This window comes from Chamaea fasciata, unplaced genomic scaffold (assembly GCF_029207755.1).
Source record: "Chamaea fasciata isolate MVZ Bird 193981 ecotype frontalis unplaced genomic scaffold, bChaFas1.0.hap1 SCAF_19, whole genome shotgun sequence".
In the NCBI taxonomy this organism is placed as follows: Eukaryota; Metazoa; Chordata; class Aves; order Passeriformes; family Sylviidae; genus Chamaea; species Chamaea fasciata.
The window spans coordinates 5,697,914-5,714,550 of record NW_027094104.1 but is presented as its reverse complement, the minus strand read 5'-3'; the positions used below and the strand labels follow the sequence as shown (position 1 = coordinate 5,714,550).

The window sequence follows — 16,637 nt, the reverse complement described above, 5'->3', positions numbered from 1 at the left end:
ATGTGTCGGGACCTGGCGTGGGGACCCGCGGTACCCGGACGCCCCCTCGCCCGGCGGGGCGGCCAAGGCTGGTTCTGCCGCGGGCAAAAGCCGTGTACGTCCCTTCGGAGCTGTTAGGCTACGCCGGGGCTCGCCCCAGGGGGAGAAGAGACACTGGGGGGGTGACATTGCCGGGCAGGCGATCTGGCTCCGCGTGTGTGGGACCAGGGGAGCCCCGGCCCGGCCCCGTCGGACAACGAGCCCTTCCTGAGCTCCTCCGGGACCCTTCCCGGCCCTCGGCGGACTCCGCGCTCGCAGGCCGGGCGGACGGCGGGGCACGGCGGCCGCCCCGTGCGCCCGGCCCGGGGGCGCCGGGAGGCGCGGGCCGGGCCCGGGCGGGGCGGGCGCTGCGGAAGGCGCGGGCAGCGGCGGGCGCGGAAGCGGAAGGCGGTGTCGCCATGGCAGCGCGGAAGCGGAAGGAGCGGGCGATGGCGGCGGGCGGCGCGGCGCTCTGGCGGCGGCTCTCGGCCTGGCTGCCGCGGGGCCGCCTCGGCCTGGCCGCGCTGCTCGGCCGCCTCTCCGACCGCCTCTCCCGCGGTCGCGACCGCCGCGCCCGCAGGTAAGGACCGGCCGGGATCCCGCCGGCTCCCCGGGGCTGGGAGGCAGCGGGAGCCCTCGGCCGCCCCCGCAGTCGGTGTCGCGTTACCGGGGCATCCCCCGCTCGCCGCTTCCCCTTTCCAGCCTGGCCCGGCCCCTTGGAAAAGCTGCGTAGGGGTAAAGGGGCGGCCCAGTACCCCCAGGCCGCGGTCGGAGTCTGGTTCGGCTCTGCTCTCGCAGACCCGTGTAGCTCGCCCCACTGTCCCATCGCTCTCAGGACAACAGCTGAGCGTTATTTCCCCTTCTTTTCCCATTTCCTTGCCTCCCACTGTCAGCAGGCGCCGAGTGCCCCTGGGCTGTCACAGGTGCAGCTCAGCCCTCGGGGCGGCCCCGGCCGGGTTCGGGTGCCGGGCACGGTCCGCCCGGCCGGGTGGTCGCGGAGGGCGAGATGCCCCCGCGGGATGGGGCCGAAACGGGTGTCGGTGCCCTCTGCGCCGGGCAGAGAGACATGAGGGCAGGGCGCGCTCTGCCCGGCGGCAGTGACCGCTGCCTGTCACCCCTGACAGTGGCCGGCGGCAGCCACCAAACAGCGGCTGTCACCGCGGTCCTGGAGGAGGTGGGTCATCAGTCTGCTCTGTGTTCTTGTTCGCACCAAGGAGATTCTTTCCACACGTAATCTTTTGGTCTCATCAGTGTTTTTTGGGGTAGGTAAATTAGGCTGAGCCCTGGAAAGCTATCACTGAGTTCAAAGAGCAGAACTGTAGATCCCCCCCCCCCCGTGTGTGTGTGTGTGTGTGAGTGAAAGGACAGCATTGCGTCCTGCAGTTTCACTTCACCTCTGGCTCTGAAGATGAGGTTTTACAGTGAATAAGAGTTTCTGTGCCAAACCTACATTTTAAGAAATAGAGCAAACCCCAAAAAATCCGATGTTTCTATTCAGTGTCGACTTTTTATTCAGAAGGGGTCTGAGGTGATTCCTCTTGATTCCGTTTTCTCTTTCTGGTTAACTCAGTGATGTGAAGTACGTGGAAAGGGCTCCCCCATAGTTCATTTTCTGTTCCTCTGAAACCCGATTTGTCATAGTGTGGAATTTTGATGATTTCTTCATAATGTTACATGGTTTCTGGTAGTTGTGTGTGCATGGTTGCAAGGATTGGTTGTACTTGGGTAGTCACTGAGCTGATGTCAGTCACTGGTGGGTGGAAGCTGCTGCTCCGGGAGCCAACTCTCCAGCTGTGCCGGTGGCTCTGTGGCTGGAGCAAAATACGGATTTCTTTGATAATTCTAAAAGCCATAGGTTCTCAATGCTGAATAAGGTGTAAATTTCAGTACTGTGTTGAAAGATCAAGCAGTGTTGGCACGCTATAAATTACTTAGTGAAAAATCTGGAGGATGCAATTAGTGGGAATAAATTGACCTATACAGAATTAATCTGAATCAAACCAAACAGTACTGGTGCAGCAGGTTGATGTTCCTCCAGATGTTCCAGTCAGTCCAGAGGCTCCAAGCTCAACCCATTGCTGCCTGCAGCCTTCAGAGCTACCCTTGGAGCTGCTCCTGGCTCCAGGCAGGCAGGTGCAGGGCCACAGGCAGGGAAGCAGGTGTAGCTGGACTCACAATTCCAACAGTCCTTGCCAGAAAACGGCTTCTGGGAATCATGTTTCTGGAAAGTGTAGGCTTGAGCACTGGTCTGGCTTCTGGAAGTGTAGCTGGGTTGGCCAATGAGATAAGGAGGACAGTATTAATCTCTGTTGATTGTTATTGTAAAATACATAAAATTTGCCACTGCTTTCTCCCTGGGAATAATTCCAGAGGATGCTGTTTGTGACCTGTGGGGCTGGGTTAGAGCCCAGCTATGCCACTGCTCTGTGGGCTGCGCATTCAGTGGTTTTTAAAACCCTGTGCTTTTGGATCCAGTGTGAATTCCTGTGGCTCTGTATGCCATGCTCCCTTGCAGAGATGGAACAGTGGGAATCTGCTCTCAATGTGTGGCCTGTGAGGCTTGAGGTGAACAAAGGTGTATGAAGGTTGTGCTCAGGTTCTGTAGACACTTAGATGAGAATGTGCCTGAAAAGTGGTATTTCTTGTGTTTCTGTTCTGCTTTAATTTTTTTCTGCACCTTTTAGGGGATATTTGCATTGTTCTTAAAAGCCTGTGCTGGTGATCTCTGTCACTTCTGGGTATTCAGGCTGAGCCCAGTTCACATGATCTGTTAAAACCCGCCATCCCAGGAATTCCTGCACTGACTGACTCAGATTTTGGTGTTCATGAACAGTCAGTGACAAACTCGTGGATTTTGGAAATTACAGGAAACGCCACTATGAACTGGCTTCCTTGTAAGGATGTTTGGAAACCTTGTGAAGATCCAGGGTTGTATCATGAACCAGATGAGTGAAATCATCTTCCTGGAATCTGTGTTCATTTGGGCTCTGGATTGTGGTAAAAAGCCAAAAGTTCCTCGTAACAAATTCTGGTAAAGGTTGCAATCAAGTTTCCTCTTGGTGTGTGGTGACGGTGGAATCTTCAGGATGGGCCACAGGATGGTTGGTGGCTGCCTGCTGGCTCGAGGACCTGGTGGCCCTCAGGGTAAGACCAGCCACCCCGGTTCCATCCCAAGAAGCCCAACTCCCATGAGTGGGGTTTGCAGACTGGAACGGTTTGTGTCAGGTTCAGAGATGCATTTCAGTCCCTTGCTCATGGATTCCTGGATCTCATGGGAGCTGCTGCTGCTAATTGTGCTGAAATGTGGTTTTGTCATGCGAACAGACTCCTGCCGGGGGTTATTCTATGACTGGATGAATTTGCATGTGTGAAACCTCGGAGAGGAGAAGTTCCTGCTTGCTTCCTGTCACCCGCTGCTTGATGCTGGTAGTAAGCTGGTTTCTTCCCAAAGTGACTTCAAAGAAATTAAATTCCTTCTGAAATTTCTTTTTTAAGAATGAGTTTCCTGATGTTTCCCTCACAGCTTTTGTGAGGTTTGCAGGGGAAGTTGTGACCCTCTCGTGTACTTCTGCGGAGTGCCAGTGGCATTGCTAGAGAGGGATGGATCCCTGTTGTGGCTCTTGGCACATTCCTGCCGGGACATAGTCACTCCTTCTGTGGGTCATTCTTGGGGTGTGGCTGCTCTGCCTTTGCTGGGGCTTGCACTTGGCCACCTTGTGTGCCGTACATCTATTTTTGGATAAGGTTGAGGGATGGAGGCATTTTTCTCTTTAAAGCAGCATGATCTTTAAACCTGAAATGTGAACGACTTCAGCCCAGCTGAGAACAAAGCTCGACATGAAGGGAATGTTGGCTGTGGCCAAGCTGATGTGTGTGTGATGGAGATAATTCAGAGGTGGCTGGTTACAGGTACAGGTGGTACCACCCCAGCACTGCCAGACACATGAGCATCCCCACTCTCATTTTCTGCAGCTCCTGGCCTCCTTCCCCTCCCATGATGTCCTAATGAAGGAATTGTTTCCCCTCATCTCCATGCCAGCTCAGGGAAGGAGCTGGTGATGTTCAGCTCTGTTCTCCCACATTTTGCCTGTGTTTCTCTGTTTCTGCATTTGGCTTTGGTGATCTAGATGAGATTATGGAAAGGGAAAGGCATTCTTGCCATTGTGGATCCCTGCCATCCATATATTTGCCCTGGCTGCAGCTCTTCCTTTACCTGCTTGGAGTCTTTCTGGGAAGCAAAGGTTTCACTGTAAAGAATTTCTCCATCTTTCTTTGCACAGATCATCATGGCTCCTTCTAGCCCCACTACTCACCCCTCCTGTTCCAGTGATCACAGCCCCACCATGTTCCCTCTGTCCAGAAGGAGCACACAGATTCCAGTGGATCAGGAATTTGGTCCCAGAGTTTGGGATCTCCAGCTCGCACGTCAAGGTACTTTCATCCCCGGCAGAATTCTACGAACTCCTGAAGGTAAGGTGTGGGCTCCAAGTTGTGGGAATGGTTTTGGTACAATCCCAGTTTTGCAGCTGCTGCCTGGTAACTGCTCTCGTATGGAATAGCTTTAGCTGCAGGGAGTCTGTTCTTCAGTTTCCCAGAAAGCATTAGTTTCTTCCTTGAATTTTAGATGCAGCAGTAGTGCTGCTGTGGCTCTGCAGAGCTCCATATGTTTTATATTGCCACTCTCCATGTGTTACCCTTTCCTCCCTAAAAAGAGGAAGTGCAGAAATGTGGCTGAAGGCATCCTCCCAGCCTGCCAGGTCTGGGCTGATGGCTCCTCAGGACCAGACACCCTGTGTGAAATTGAACTGTTTTTTTGCTGCTCCCAGGTGCAGATAAAAGCAGCCAAGCAGCGGGTGGTGATGGCCTCACTGTACCTGGGAACAGGACTCCTTGAGCAGGAGCTGGTGAGTGTGGAAGGGTTTGGGAAGGCTGGGAAGGGAATGCCATGGAGGGATGTGGAAGGGAGGTACGTGGTTCTTCTGGTTTAGGTCTGGTATAGAGCCAGGAAACTGCTGCACTTCTTCAGGGGATAGCTAGCCTGGACCTGTCAGAAGGGACTGGCCTGGTGTTCAGGGTGCTCAGGGGGGCCTTTGTAAAACTCAGGTCATGGGAATCTATTTTTTCCTTGCATTTTTCTTGAATGGGATTTGAGCTGTAGGTGTGTAGTGCTGTGTTTGGTGCTCCTGGTGCAGGACACAGATGAAGGATTGGTTTTCTGCATTTGAGACCGAGGTCAGCTTTGCTTCATGGTGTTTGACTTTTTTTGTTCTTTCCTCTGGAAACAAAAGCATTTTTGCCCAAGGGCTTTAGGTAGAAGGCTGGTCTTGGTCAGGTTCTGATGTTAGGAAGCAAATGCCCTGGCAGGGTAAAGGTGAATGGAGCCTGCATAGTATTTGTGCCCAGCTTTGTCTGGGCTTGCACATAGGATTTGAATTTCCATGTGACAAACTACCTTGTAGTTAAAGAACTAAACTGCAGTGAATTCCTTCCATCGTATGTCTTTGGTGATGCAAGTCTGTGATTTGATATTGGGACTTTTTCTGCTAACACTGGGAATGATATTGGGACTTTTTCTGCCAACATTAATTGCTCTTGTGAGACCTGAAGAATGTGGACATGGAAAACTGAGGCCCTTTGATCTGCGGCTTTAGGCTGATGGAGGCTGCCAGGCTGGCAGATGCGAAGGCTGAGCTGGCTGTACTTGGCACAAGGGTGTGGGAGCTGTCTTGGCCACAGTCTCCTGCTGCTGAGCACTTCCCTTGGAAAGTGTATTTGCTTTTGTAATGAGGAGAGAACTCTCTCTGCAGGTGTATTGCTTAGAAGAAACACTGGAGAAATCACTGCAAGCAAAAGGCTCACCTGACCTCAGAGTTTCCATTCTCCTCGACTACACCAGGGGTTCCCGGGGTAGGAATTGCTGTTCATTGCTTTTTTAAGAGCCTGATTTTACTGTTAGGCTTGAGAGACAGTTCTTTTCAGAGTGGATATCTTGGCCAATTGCACCTACTTGCTTAAAGCATGCACCCTTCAGGACTGGCCTTTTTTATTCCAGAGCTGCATATTCCCAGAAGATCTTCAAGCTGAGCAGCTCTTCTTCCAAAAGTAGATGGTAGGAGCAAGAAGGGCGAAACTATTCTGTGCAACTTCTGTAGTCTTGGTTGGTTCATTTTTTAGGGTATTTGGCCTTACCCATCATGCTCAGTTACATTTTCATTTTGAAAAGAAAATGGGAATTGTTGGAAGCAGCAGCACACTGAATCAGGAACCTGTGGTCATCTGCAGTGACTCTTGCAGATGTGTTACCAGTGCTAGTCAGGCTTGGCTAAGAAGCTTGAAAAGTGTCAGACCTGCCCTGTGGCTGATTCTGGATGTCGGTTTCAATATTGACATAGTGCAAATGAAAGTGATTTAAATTAAAAACAAACAAACAAACAAAAAAACAAAGAAAAAAGGAAAACATGTGAAGTGGCAGTGGATGGGAGGGGCACTCACCCTGTAACCAGCTGAAGAGCTGCATCATGTTGTGTCCTGTCTGCGTGATCTTTGTGTGAAGCTCCCTTTGTCTCCCAGGCAGGAAGAATTCCCGAACAATGCTGATCCCATTGCTGCAGCGGTTTCCCGAGCAAGTCCGCGTGTCCCTCTTCCACACTCCAAACCTGCGTGGGCTTCTCCGGCTCCTGATTCCAGAGCGTTTCAATGAGACCATTGGGCTGCAGCACATCAAGGTCTATCTCTTTGATGACAATGTGATCCTGAGCGGGTGAGTCCTGCTGCCTCCAGCCTTGGTGCAGATCCTTTGGCTGGGCTTTGGGGCAGGTTGTCTGTGCTGCCAGAGTTGTCTGAACATCTGGACTCCATCATGATCCTGTCAATGCTCTTCTGAGATGGGAGAGCAACCACGTTCCTGCACATGAGGTTCTTGGATGAAAGTGTGTGTCTTTCTTAAAGGGAATAATATTTTGAGATTCCAAAGGAAGTGGCCAGTTTGTACTTTAGTGCAGCTATCCCAGAGTGAGGCCTGTAGCCTGGGCTGGGAGGTTGAGAATCTTGTGCTCCAAACCTGTCTCTTCCCTTTCTCTTCAGCGCAAACCTGAGTGATCTGTACTTCACCAATCGTCAGGACCGCTACGTCTTGCTGCGGGACTCTCCCGAGATCGCGGACTTCTTCACGGAGCTCGTGGACGCGATTGGAGATGTGTCCCTGCAGTTACAGCAGGATGATACAGTCCAGATGATGGAGGGAATGGTACACCCATACCAAGGTAGGAGAGAGTTATCTCACCTGGTTGGGGGATGGGATCCAGAGGAGAGGAGTGACGGCCAGGGTTTAAGGATGACTTAGAGACTCCATCCATGTGGGAATAGCTGGGTGTCTGACCATTGTTCAGACTGTGGGGTGTCCTGTTTGGTGCTGTACAGTATTAAAATCAAGATTGCTTGAGTTTCAGGACTGGGTCTGTTGGAGTTTTCCCAGCACAGTGGCTGTCACAGGCTAATTTGGCAGGGCATGCAGGGGTTGGAAATAACTCTGCAGCCGTTTCAGTGCTGCCTCATAAATGTGCTGCTTTTGGCCTTAAAAAAAGAACTTCAGTCCTTTGAGAAGTTTTTCTGATATTAGCAGCTGCAATTCCAGGTGCTCTGGGTGTGCGTTTTCTGAAAGGTTTATGAATGCACTGCTATTGTTGGTAATTAATCTCTTGTAGTAGAGTTGGTTCTGGGAATCAAATGGGAATCAGTTCAGGAAGACTGGGAACAAGCGTAAAATTGGGCAGAGAAGGGCAGTGATGTGCCAGGCTGATTGCGTCATCAGTTTTTGTCCTGGCCTTGCACGGCTGGGTGATGTAAGTTCAGGCTGGGGGTGGGGATTTATTTGTGTGTTCCAGCTCAGTCTTGGTTGTCAGTGTAGCCTTGCCCTCGTCCTTTCTTTTCTCAGAGGATTTTTCAGGCTGCTGCCAGTTGCTGAGCATTTCTCTTCTGCAATGTAGCTCTGCTGGTCTTGAAACAGCTGGTTTGGGCCTTAAGACAGAGTCATGTGCACTCTGTGTTGACTCCTGTTTGTTCCTGTATCCATGTCCTGTCAGTAAGTGTGTAATAGAGGACATGTAGCTCTGTGCCTGTGGATCCCAGACAGCATCTCTCTGACTTTCCCTGCAGGAGACAAAGTGGCTTACTGCGAGATTGCCAACCGGAGGGTCATGGAGGTCATCAACTCTGCCCGGACACGGCAAGAGCTGCTTCATGCAAAGACTTTCCACAGCAGCCAGCCAGGCAGCTCCCTCTTATCCCAGCAAGGCTCTCAAGCATCGGGGGATCTGAAACCAGAACCTGACACCTGGATCTATCCCTTAATCCAAATGAAACCTTTTGGGATTCAAATAGACGAGATGGTCACAGAGACACTGCTGACAGAGGCTGAGCGGGATGCCAGGATATACCTCACCACTGGCTACTTCAACTTGACACAGGCCTACATGGACCTCATCCTGGGCACAAGGGCTGAGTACCAGATCCTCCTGGCCTCCCCAGAGGTCAATGGGTTTTTTGGTGCCAAAGGGGTGGCAGGTGCCATCCCTGCTGCCTACGTTTACATTGAACGTCAGTTTTACAGTGAGGTCTGCTACCTGCAGCAGCAGGAGAGGGTGCAGCTCCAGGAGTACTTCCGCGCTGGGTGGACGTTCCATGCCAAAGGTAAGAGCCCTTATCCCAAGGAGTCTTGTTCAGAGATGTGTGAGAGTTGTGCCTTTGGATTGCGAAAGGAGTAAAGGGGCTGGCTGGGTGCCAGTCTGGGCTTAACCTTCAAAACACTCCTCCAAGGTTCGAACAACTTGGTCGTGTAAACTTGGAGGGTTTGGATCACTTGGGGGACACCTTGCCTTTGAATTTCTCGTTTGATACAGTCATGGGGATGGTGTGAGAGCTGTCCCTGTGGTGGCACAGAAGCACTGCCTGGATGAGAAACATGATGTGAAGGAAAGGAAGCATCTGGATGCGTTTATGATGCAGTCAGTGCTGTGGTGCAGTTTCTTGTATCCCCTGGGCTGGTTTCAGCAGGAAGGAGTGCTGACTTTGCTGGGGACCCTGCAGCAGTATCTGGGGCAGGTGCCAGAGGGGAGCTACTCCCTGGGCCTTCGCAGCAGCAGGTCTGTTTGGGGACAACATGAGTATTGTGGGATTTGCACCAGCTCCTGTTCACAGCTCACAGGGGATGCAGTGTGTGAGGAGCTGCAGTGTGTGCTTATGGGAGTCAGGGCAGGCAGAGGGCAAGGGCTGAGGAAGGAATATGGTCTATCATGCAATGAATTAATGAATGCTGCACTCAAGGTCTTCTCTGGGAGACCCTGGATTCCTGCTGGATATACCATGCCCAGCTCCCACAGGCTCAGCACCGTGCTCCAGCTGTGATTCTCCAGGAGTGTTTGGGCTGTGATTGGAGCACTGGGCCTCTGGCCGTTCCTGTTTTGAAGAGAGCTGTTAGTGGGAATGGCTCCATCTCCCTGCTTCTTGCAGGAGTGCTCAGAGGGAGGCTTAGAGGTGGTGGGAAGGGAAAGCTGCAGAGTCGGCCTTCTCTCGACTGTTGAAAATCCCTGGGTGCTACTGGCTGCCTCTGTGTTGAAATGACAAGCAGATCTCAGGGTGCCCCTCCGCAGCGCAGTCAGGAGTGCAGGGAAAACCCTTATCTCACACAGGGCAGCTCCAGGGAGGTCCCTGCCTGCCTGGGGTGTTCTGTGTCTTTCAGGATGCACGTGCTTGAGCAATCAGTGGTTCCCAGGTTCTGCCTTTGTTAAGCACTGCTAACTCCCAGTGGGATGTGGTTTGGCATAAATTGAGACCAGAAAGAAGGGCTGCTTTTCCCAGCTACCGAAGTGCAGATGGTCATTGGTCCTGTTGGGGCCAGCTGGGCCTCGGGGGACAGTGCTTTGGGCTCTCTGCTCTGTGGTGTTTGCGTGGAGAGGGATGCAGGGCTTGGAGTTCAGCAGCTCCCGTGCCTAGCAGGAGGAACAGTTGGAGACATTTGCTGCCTTGTTTCCATTCCCTTTCAGAGTGCTGGGAGGATCAGCGTGCAGCTCCTCCTCTGGCATGCTCTGCCCTTGGCACACGTTGGATTCACCTCGTTTCCTTCTGCAGGAGTCACGTGGTGTGGCAGAGAGGACAAGGACAGAAGAGGGAAGGGAGGAAGCCATGGAGATGTGAAGGGCATGTGCACAAGGAGCACATGGAGCCTAGCTCCTGACTGAGGACATGAGATTCCCAGCACAAATAGTGCCTGTTGGTGCTTCCTCTCTGGGCTGAGACAGGAGACACCCTGTAGTCTTGTGTGGGATCTCACTGTCATACCCCAAACACTGGGGCTGTCCTGCATGCCCCTCCCTCTCTCCTTAAAATGTTTGTATCTCCAGGCACAGTGTCAAGTGGTGCTCCCAGGGATGTCTCTCCTGGGTGCATTCAGCACCATGCAGGTGTAGCAGGGCGCTGCACAGTTGGGGTGCATGAGTGAGCAGGACTGCCAGCAGCTGTCCTGGTATGGCATCCCAAAGCATCCCTGCACCTTCCTGGCTGTGGTGTTGGGGGTGACACGGGTACATCCTCTGGGAACAGGGTCCTTTCCAGGCAAGTTCTGGTGGCAGGGTGCTGGGCAGGCAGCTGTGTGCTGCTAGATAAACCCTGTTACTGCTATTGACTGGCGCTGGGAAGCTGCGCTTCCCCTTGCTGGAAGGTGAGTCACTGTTTGAGCAGATCCTGCCAGATGGCCATGAAACCAGAGACCTGTAAAGGCTGTGGGACTGCCATAGGACACTTGGGAAGGCAAGGAAGCTGTTCCTCATGGCTGCTGCCTGGGCAGAATTCCAGCCTTTGTCTGGTCTGGCACCAGACGGCCCCTGGCAAGGTCCTGTTTGGTGGCAGAACGTGACAAAACTCTGTGCCATGTGGATGCTTTCCTGTGTCTCCCAGAGCCCGTGGTGGGCTGTCCAGCCCCGCTGTGGTAGGGTGAGCCTGCGAGGGCTGGAGGTGCCACAGCATTAAGGCAGTGCCAGCTCTGTGAGTGTGGCCTGTGGGGGCGGGGAGGAGGTTACAGGAACTGGCAGTGAATCGGCAGCATCTTACTCAAGGCATTCTTGGAACTGCTCTGGGGCTGAGTTGGGAAACCTGCTGCTATTTTAAGGCTGAGGTGGTTTTTATGCTACGGGTTCTTTGTTGCAGTCTGTGTGTGACCAGCCATGGGGATAAGCCTCTACCAGGGACTCACCCAGGGCTCTGCTGAGAAGAGCAAAGGCTTTCTGGCTCCATTTGTGCAGAGTGGCCACACAGCCTCTCCTTGGCAGCAGTCCTGACTCTCTTGTGGCTGTTCCTTCTTGCCCTGCTGCAGTGGTGTGCTTGAGAATAATGTGAGGTTTTCATCCTTCCCTTGAAAACCTGTCCTGGGCTCTGCCCCGCCTGCTCTGTGTGCTGGCAGAGCTGTGGGAGCTGTGGTGGTGAGTGGCAGTGAGGTCCAGGTGCCCTGGCAAGAGTCTGATCTCATCCCTGCTGGCTCCTCTGGAAGTGAGAGAGTGAAATAATTTGCACTTCTGTGTCTCTTCACTGTGGCACGTGAATTCACGTGCTAGAGCTGGGAGATGCCTCTTCGTGTCATGATCCCGGGATGGGGGTTGGTCCCTGGCCCTGGGACAGGCTGGACTGACCTAACCTGGCTGCCTGGAGCTGTTTCCTTCACTGAAAACCTGTTTGTCTTCTCTCAGTGTTTCTGAGTTCACTGTGGTGCTAAACAGCCTCTAATGCAGTGGCAGGACTTGCTCTGGGTTGTTTTGGGGCAGTGTGTTCCTGGGGTGCACTGGGAATGCTGCACTCCCAGTCAGAACACTGATTTGGGCTGTGCCAGGGCACCCTGTGAGTCACACACAGCAGCACAGCCCTGCTGGGCTGCTCTCTGCTCTCCAGGTCCTGTACAGAATCTGAAATCCATGTTTAATTTGCTCTGAGTGAGGGGACCATGTGAGCTCTGGCCATTCCCTTGTCTGTCAGGCTTCCTCTCTTCCTCATTTTTCCTGCAGGCCTCTGGCTGTACCTGGCAGGGAGCGACCTGCCCTGCCTGACCCTGATTGGCTCTCCAAATTTTGGATATCGATCAGTTCATCGCGACTTGGAAGCTCAGGTTGCGATAGTGACAGAAAATAAAGCCTTGCAGCAGCAGCTCCATCAGGTAAGCAGCGCATTCTGGGGCTGTGGTGGGGATGTTGCACTTCAGGGTCACATGGGGAATGCTGATGACGCAGTGGCAATAAAAACCTCCAGCTACAATAACTCAAAAGCTGCTGGAGCATGGGGAGTCCTGAGGAGCTGTCAGTGAAGTGACTATTGATGAGCTGCCTGCTGCAAGTACCCAGTGCTGGGAAATGAGGCCATAACGGGAAGGAATGTGTGTCCCCAGTGACCCCGGGTACCGGGAGTGCTCAGGGCTGGATGTGCACACGGCGTTTGGAGGACCTGCAGTCTCCTCTGCTCACCAGCCACGCTGCACCTCTGAGCCTTAACCCCAGCATTTGGGCATTGCCCAGGGCATGGTGGGTTCTGGGGTGATGAGGCTGGGCCCTTGGAATGTCTGAGCTTGGACTGGAAGAGGGCTTCTGGACTGGCTGGGATGCCCATGAAGTTCTGTGACAAAATCCTGATCTTGAATAATAATATGACATTACATAATCTTGACACAAATGTTTTTAAGTGGTTTGCTATTCAATGTCCCAGGGTTTTTCTGTGCTGTTTTTGTTTTAATTAGGCAGCTTGGAATGCTCAGCGGTTGTGCTGCTGCTCCAAATCCTGCCTGGTTCTCCAGCTGTCTTGGCTGAATCTTCTGCTGGGACTGACTGTCCCAAGTCATTTCTCCTGCAGTGTTCTGTTTCAAAACAGATCACTTTGGTACTTCTGTGTGACTTGGAGACCTCAGAAATGCCCTGTGTGAGGCAGGTGCTGGCAGAGTTGTCTGCAAGATCAATGGGAATTGCCCTCTTGCATCAGGGCTCTTCCCTGAGATGAGTCAGAGTGTATCTAATCAAAAACAATTCTATTACTGGAAGAGTTGCTTGAGTATTTCAATTCATATCTTGCCTCTGCTTGTTTCTAATGGAAGGGGAAAATCAATGGAAATGTGACACAAAGGAATTTTCTCACACAGGGCTGCAGTGATCTCATTCAAAGGGCTTTAAACCATTCCCGATTGCTGGAAGCCGATTCTGAGATGGGCTGGGTGTTTACTTTCTGTGGTCTTTTTTAGAAGACTTAATCCATTCCTGGGATGCTGCCATGAAATCACTTTGCCTATGTAATGTTCAGTTCCATTTTAAAAATGTGTGCTGAGATTTGGGAAGAAATGTGAGTGCTCTGGGTGCCTTTGGATGCTTCTGTGAATGAACTGAGATTGATTCAGGGAACTGGCCTTGCCTCTAGTGCTCAGATCTTACCATATTGAATGGTCATGGAGCAGAATCCTCACAGCAGGACTGACTATAGCTCTTGGGGCATTTGGGGGCTCTCAAATTAGAGTGAATTGACAGATTAATGTTTTGTTTCATCTTTTTGGTGTTACTTTCCAGTACCTGGTTCCTGCTTCCCCATTCTACCCTGTATTTAAATAGCATGGAGTATTTTCTGCTGTTTGTGACAGCTTCATTTAAAAAAAAAAAAAAATGATGAACAAACTTCCAGGAGCTGTTCTGCTCCTTGTTTGCCTGCAGATCCTGAAACCTGACTGTTCATGCTAAAAACTCCCACTTACCTGTGAGCAGAGTGCCGCTCTCACGTGCTGTGAGCATGTTATCAGCAGGGTGGTGCGTTTCCTGCCCCGGCAGCTGGGTGCACGCCGTGGGGGCCCGAGTGTTTCTGGTAATTCAGCTGAGATCACGGCTGCACATTCATCTGCAAACGCGGCGCCCAAGCTGTGTCTAGAAAGAGCCACGTAAGCCGGTCCCAGGAGCTTTGGTGAGGTTTCCTTTTCTGGCAATTACAGCCTGGCCTTGAGGAGTTTTCTGAAACTGAAGCTCATGCAACTGTGGGGCATAAAAAGGCAAAAGCCTCTACCCTTGTTCTCTGTAGAGTTTAAATTGCAAATTCTTGAGGAGAAATGGGTGCATACTTGTGGCAAGATCTCTGGTCAGCTTGTTCTGAGAATTTGCTTCTCTGAAAGGCCATTATATAATTTAATACTTGGGATTTACTGAGATGATGTTTCTTTCCCTGTTCAGGAGCAAGAGCAGCTTTACCTCTGCTCAGGTGTGGTCTCAACATCAACTTTTGAGCAGCCAAATCGTTACGTGAAACTGTGGGTGAAGCTGGTGACACCTCTGATCAAGAATTTCTTTTGAAAGAAGAAAAGTTCTTTTGAAAGAAGAAAATGCTTTGGGTGAGTTTGCTGCCATTATGGGGAATTATACTGCACTGACTGCAGTGAATAGCTGAAGTGCTCTGTCATGAAAGGAAAGATGATGGATATGCAGATGATGTGGGGAAAACCAGGCACTTCTCTATTCCTCTGGGGTACTGGCTGCCATGGACTGGGATCAGTGCTCAGGTCCTGACTGGGTTTTGTCTCCTAGAATTTTTGGAAGGGCCACTGACAGAGAACCCATACAGTGGTATTTTCCACACATGGAAGTAAAACTCCCATTTCTGAAATGTCCCTTTCAGAGTTTCGCAGAGAGAGACTGTTTGTATTATCTTGACCAGCCAATAGAAAGCATTGCTGGAATACTTGAAGTGTTTTTATCTTTGTATCCAGTCAGCGCTTTGCTTTGCCCCTGTAGTGTTGGTTAACAGGGGCAGTTGGTTTTGTTTTGCTGTTTTGTGGTGTCCTGAGGTTCCTGTTGGTTCCACTGCCCCATGGCTGAGCCCTTGTGAGCTTCAGGACATCACTCTTGCCTGTTCCTGTGCCATGCACAGTCTGTGCAGTTGGCACTGCTCTATGTGTGCCCATATCCCTTTTACTTACCTGACTGTGGCCTCCCCCTCAGCAGGGTTTGCCTGGCTCCTTCACATTCAGATATCTTACAAGTGTCTTTCATGAGTTGTGAAAGGGCAGGAGAAAACTTTTGGTGTTGGTGTGGGTTTGGGATGTTACTTGCTGGAAGTAGGAGGCTTGAACCATAACATCCTGCAGAGAAAGTGTTGGGAAGCCAGGTAAAAAGGTGTGGGGGTGCAGGGTAGGGTGTGAGCAAGGGTTTCAAATCTGGCAGTGGCACAAACAGGATTTCTGGCACCTAAAAAAAGCTGATGGTGTGTGAAACTCAGTTGTAACTGATTATAAATACTGCTGCTCTATAAAGAAATGAGGTGCTCCCTTGCCCTTGGGGCTTGTCTGACTTGAGTTGTGAAGGAAGTTTGAGGTAACTGTATTGTAGAACGAATAGTTCAGGTATTTCACAGGGTGGGGTTTTGGTGAATTGTTTTATGCCAAAGGGACCAGCCTTAGCAGACCCACTCACCTTAATGTGTGTTACTGCTGACACAAATTATTTGTTGTGAATGAAGGGCTATTTTCTGTACCCTAGAAATAGAAATAACATACTTCAGAGAGGAACCTGTTTGCAGCTGGATCTTCTCTGGGCTGTGCAGGTTGGGTGTGGGTGAGCTGGACCAAATGTGCACATTTCTTCTCCTGTCTGCTCCAGCCAGACCCATATGCTCATGCAGGAGCGTGAGGAGTTTCTGCTCAGTTCACACTGAGCCATCACACAAAGAGCTGTGGGAAGATGGAGAGCCAGAAGAGAGAAAGGAGTCAGGCACTTGTGTGCAGTTGTTCTGTCTGGCTTCCCACGGTGGTCTGGCTCCCCACCAGCGCCACGTCAGAAACCACCAGTGGAAAACCAGTATCCGCCCTGAGAACCCCGTGTGCTGCGAGAGCAGGCTCCACATGGCAACGCTTCCAGCACTGCTTTTATTGATACTTTGCAAATACGGTTCTGGTACAATCAAACATAGACCGAGTTACACAACTCAGAGGTTTTTACAAGTAAAAATATTGCTGTTTTCCACTGTCATTAAAATCTAGGCCTCTAGGAGCAGAGCCACACCAGCCAGGACCCACTTGGCAGCTTTTTCTTTTGTCTTCAGGTTGAAGGTCCAGACGTAGGTGGGCCCTCGCATCCGAGTCTTGTAGACGGGGCACTCGTAGACGTTGGTGGTGTCCATGCGGTCCACGGGGACGGCTCTGAGCAGGATCACCGGCATCACGGGGGTCAGCTCCTTCATCCGCGCCTCCGCGATCGACCCCGACTGCACGTCCCAGCGCGCGCCTGCGGCGTGACACACCCTCTGGGACCCCGAGCCTCCCGGGGCTTCCCTCACGACTACTGACGGGCTAAGGTTGGGTAGAGTGCCTCAGTGGTGGTTAGGTCTGACGTCTTCTCATCTCACTGTGACCCAGGACTGCATTTGCCTTACTGTGTGTGTGGGATGTCTGAATAAATTCTGTCCCCACCCCTCCCTTCAGCACGTGTTTATATGGGAATCGCAGAGGTTAAGGTGAACTGGCTGTGGTGGGATCTATCACGTGCTGCCCCACGTGATATCCCTCTTTGCTTTTGTCTAAGTGGATCTCTCAGCTGCTCTGCTGAACTGCCTCCTTCCCTCTCATT

At 51.8% G+C, this 16,637-nt stretch overlaps 2 protein-coding genes across 2 annotated transcripts in view; one reads left to right on the top strand and one right to left on the bottom strand.

The window, feature by feature from the left end:
* The first annotated feature begins 437 nt into the window (after positions 1 to 437).
* Positions 438 to 16,491, top strand: PGS1 (phosphatidylglycerophosphate synthase 1). Its single transcript, XM_066200197.1, has 10 exons — positions 438 to 598; positions 4,299 to 4,488; positions 4,845 to 4,922; positions 5,826 to 5,925; positions 6,589 to 6,778; positions 7,102 to 7,280; positions 8,173 to 8,706; positions 12,066 to 12,214; positions 14,250 to 14,407; positions 16,114 to 16,491. Exons 1-9 carry the CDS (start codon positions 438 to 440, stop codon positions 14,367 to 14,369), a joined length of 1,701 nt encoding a protein of 566 aa, XP_066056294.1. The 3' UTR covers positions 14,370 to 14,407; positions 16,114 to 16,491.
* The window catches only part of DNAH17 (dynein axonemal heavy chain 17), a 32,124-nt gene continuing 31,371 nt past the window's right edge, over positions 15,885 to 16,637 (bottom strand). Inside the window, exon 80 of the mRNA XM_066200196.1 lies at positions 15,885 to 16,295. Within this exon, the coding sequence (XP_066056293.1) occupies positions 16,048 to 16,295 (248 nt within the window). The 3' untranslated portion in view covers positions 15,885 to 16,047. The remainder of the gene's footprint in view (positions 16,296 to 16,637) is intronic.